The sequence below is a fragment of the Sorex fumeus genome, unplaced genomic scaffold (genome assembly GCF_029834395.1).
Source record: "Sorex fumeus unplaced genomic scaffold, SorFum_2.1 ptg000034l, whole genome shotgun sequence".
NCBI lineage: Eukaryota > Metazoa > Chordata > Mammalia > Eulipotyphla > Soricidae > Sorex > Sorex fumeus.
The window spans coordinates 11323311-11327314 of NW_026606091.1; the positions used below are offsets into that span (position 1 = coordinate 11323311).

The 4004-nt window shown below is 45.6% G+C and overlaps 1 protein-coding gene across 1 annotated transcript; it reads right to left on the reverse strand.

The window, feature by feature from the left end:
• Positions 1 to 951: 951 nt before the first annotated feature.
• LOC130026558 (interferon omega-1-like) lies at positions 952 to 1614 on the reverse strand. Its single transcript, XM_056117412.1, has one exon. The coding sequence runs from the start codon at positions 1612 to 1614 to the stop codon at positions 952 to 954; it is 663 nt and encodes a 220-aa protein (XP_055973387.1).
• Between the last annotated feature and the right edge of the window lie 2390 nt (positions 1615 to 4004).

Genomic DNA, 4004 nt, shown 5'->3' on the forward strand with positions numbered 1-4004 from the left:
ACAAAGAAAACTACAAAATAGGGAGCGGGAGGAATAGCACAGTGGGTAGGGCATTTGCCCCGCATGCAGCCGACCCGGGTTTGATTCCCGGCATCCCATATGGACTCCTGAGCACCACCAGGAGTAATTCCTGAGTGCAGAGCCAGGAGTAACCCCTGTGCATCGCTAGGTGTGACCCAAAAACAGCAAAAAATATATATACAAAATAAATTATTTTGGTTCTGCTTTGGGGCAGGGGTTGGGGTTTAGGATGAAAACATACAAAATACGGCAGTGGAAAGGTGTAAAGGTGGTGGGATTGGTGTTTGAACATTAAGTGTAATCAAATTCTGTGGAGTGCTTTATAAATCACTTGTATCACTTGTTATTCCATTGTTCATCGATTTGCTCGAGCAGGTGCCATTAAAGTCTTCATTCATCCCTGTCACCTGCTAGTGTAGCCCAATGGCATCTTCTCGCTCCAGGAACACGAAGAGCATCAAACCGTTCGTTCAGGGTCTTGACAAAGAAGTCCGACCATCTCATAGGTGGGAAGCCAGGAGTTTCTTTTGAGGTGCCATGAAATCCACTTGGTAACTGCTCTAGTCCAGCACTGTCTCATCTTGGTGGGGATTGGCAGTGGTGCCAACCAACGAAGAGTGAACCAACAGGTGCTGCCCAGAGACGCAGGCAGGTGCGTGTTTGTCAGTGTGCAGATCTTACAACATGCCAGTCAACCAAAAGCTTGCATTTGGTAGATTGGGCGCACCTGTAAGGGCAATTAGAGGCTGCCCTAAAAGCCTCCGTCCCTCTCAGATAACCTGGCAAGCTACCGAGAGTATCCTGCCTGCATGGCAGAGCCTGGCAAGCTCCCCATGGCATATTCAATATGCTGAAAACAGTAACAGTAACAATAATGGGCTTTATAAAAATAAAATAAAATTTAAAAAATAAAATTAATCTAAGAGTCTTTTAAATGTCCATAGACATGTGCAATAGTGTAGTGGTATGTTTCTGATTGAGGTTCAATTCAAGATGACTCCAGGATGACTTCATTAAGGATGACTTCATCCTTAATGCTCCACCTTCTTGCAAGGCTGCCGAGAGTGTCAGGGATCTCATGACTTCCACTCTGACCACCTCCCACGCACACTCGCTGTATTTCTTCTCTCTCAGGTAGCGAGCGATGCCCCGGAAGTACCTCTTCATGGCCAGGGTAGAGCTCCAAACGCCAGGGGCAGAGCCGTCATCTGCCCTCATCTGCACCAAACACGAGTCCAGGTCTTCCAGCTGCCGGTGGAGCCCCGTGCGCAGCGGCTCCAGGAGGGCCGGGTTCCAGGCAGCCGCCGAGTCCTCTCTCAGCAAGAGCTGCAAGAGCTGCTGGAGCATCTCGTGCAGCGCAGACATGGCCGGGGCCTTCTGCAACTGGTCGTCGGCCACCGCCTCCCAGGGGAACCCGAAGTCTCTTCTGTCCCGCAGACAGGACAACGGGGACACTCTCCTCATCTGGCCCAGCAGCTCCAGGTTCCTCCTGCCGACCAGGACGTGCTTGTGAGGCAGGACACAGCCCAGAGAGCCAGCAGGGCCCCAGCCGAGTGCCACCAGGGCCAGGAGCAGAGGCAGCAGGAGGGCCATTGGGAACAGGAGGAAGGCGCTGGTCTGGCTGTGCTGAGCTTGGAGTCTGGGTTCTCTGATGACGTTATCTAAGCATTACCCTTAAATATGCGAGCCACTGCTGTCTTGTTGCATCCCACTTTCTGGTTTTCATAGAAGTATTCTCCATGTGACTTCAAGCAAGAGCTTAAACATTTGTTTTGGTGAGTCACAAAATTAACAGGAAATGTGAATGACTCAACCCAAAGGTAAGTTTAGCGGACACTGAAAAATCTTTTTTTTCTTTTCATTGCATTAGTGTATATAGGTAGATATATGTATGCACTCACTGTTTCCTTTATTATGCTTGCTCTCCTATGTTTTAGGAACTTAGTTTCAAACCTGTGCTTTCTACACTCCTTAAATGAGGTAGGAAGACAGTCTCTCCCAGGCTTGTGGGTGTCTGTGTTTGGGGAAACCAATCTGCCCTTGTAGTTTGGTCCTTACAAAACCAGAGATGTTTTCCTTTACCATTTGATTTACTTAGAGGGTGATGCATATTAACAAATGAGCTTCTCCGATATCGTCCTATTAGAGACATTTATGCAGGTCCATTGGTTCTGCTTCGTGGGCTCACAAGGTCAGGATAACAGATACTTTATTCTTTTTACTTCTTTTCTTACTATAGACCTGAGGTGTCTCCCAGGCTATTCTGGGATCTCAGCAGGAATCCTGGTTCTTCTCAGGAAATTATAGAAATAGTAAGGAGCGATTACTCCCTACAGTCTTTTATACTATGCCCAGCATTACCTCATACACTAGGCAGGCATCACATCTAGGAACACAATCCCTCTGGAGTTAGAATTCTCAAGCTACACTTATTGCAGCCCAAACCGGAGGCATGCGTTATAGTACCTGAAGAATCTAGAATTCTCCAACTGTAGGGGCACTTGTTTCATTGTCCTCCTAAGGTAAACTTCAGCACCTTCCCCCTTGTCTCTGCAGTTTCAGGGTGACTCTTGGACTGTTCTCGCCTTTTCTCCAGAAACCAAGGGATAAAAAACTGAGATGATGAGTATTTATGTTGTGTTCTATTTTAGTAGTTGTGGTCTATTGAGTCAAGGTGTGATCTGAGGTAAATACAAGTAAAGGAATTTAAAGCAGACAAAGGGGCTACACCATTTCTTTCTTATATTTTCAAGACTTTAGGCTTGAAATTTTTTTAATTTCAACTTTCTAAGAAAGCAAAATTCTACATGTGTGTCGACACAAAGAAAATAAATGTTGGTCTAATTGGCATGAGAAGGAAAGCAGGAATGGAGCTGACGAAGGCCAAAATCACATCTTGAAATTAGCAAAATGTGGTACAAGAAATTGGGGAGTAGAGATTATGAGGGGGAAAATAAGAGTGGACACAGAATTCCAGAGGCAATGTTTCCTACATTTTCATTGAGAGTGTCTTGCTCTATTCTAGGTAAATGATTTGGCCTCCTTTTTGTAAATAGACATACCAGATTTTCTTTCAAAAATTCTCATAAAGGGATATATTTTGTGCAACATGAATAAAATGATAATTTCTACCATGTAATAAAGTAATTTTTAACCCTTTGAGTGCTAATTCTTTCTTGGAAGTTGTCACTGTGACTTCTGTGATTTCTTGGGATCCTAGGAATAAACTAAAGCTTTGCAGAGTCTAGTGCAATGAGGGCCAGACAGGGCCTGGGCTGAGGCACAATGAATGAGACTTGAGGTAGGAGCAAAACCTTTGGATCAGATCCTTGAGCTTGACCTGTGCTTTTATTGCAAACATTGTTAGTTGTGTTGGGTGCAGAGCAGGACCTGGCAGACTCCATGATGGAACTCCGTTCCTGAAGTCCCTGCTCCATGCCTCCTGTTGTGTTTTCCTGTTCCACACATTGTTTTTCTGGATGGATTGTGGTTCTCAACAGTATGGCTTTCTCAGGGTTGTGCTCTTCCCCCCTGGCCATCTGCCAAAGAAGGACATCTGGGCTGATAACTTGGCCTTGGTTCTCAGAATTCTGCTTCTTCCCCCCAGACTGATAGCTCGGCTATGGTTCTCAGAAACCACCCAGATGGGATCAGGGAAGGAGGGAAAAACCGCCAGAATGGCCGGGAAATTATCAGGATAAGATAACCTGTATGTAACGGCTCATTGTGCTGTTTGAAACTAGGTTGAAACTTGTATTTTTAGTTATATCTCCCTTTGAAACTGTAAGCGTGGACTATGACGCACACATTGACAATAAAAATTGAGGCATCTCCCTCGCTCAGTGTTTTGCTTTGGCCTGCTTGTCTGAGAGCTTGACCCCAGCTAGCTGGCTTGAATAAACTCTGCTTGTGTTTTGCATTACTGATGGACTCTTTGTGTGCTTCGGATAGGGGAGATTTGAACCTCAAACCCTAACATCTGG

Excerpts from the sequence above, each read along its gene's own strand:
- LOC130026558 (XM_056117412.1), bottom strand. The coding sequence starts at position 1,614 with ATGGCCCTCCTGCTGCCTCTGCTCCTGGCCCTGGTGGCACTCGGCTGG.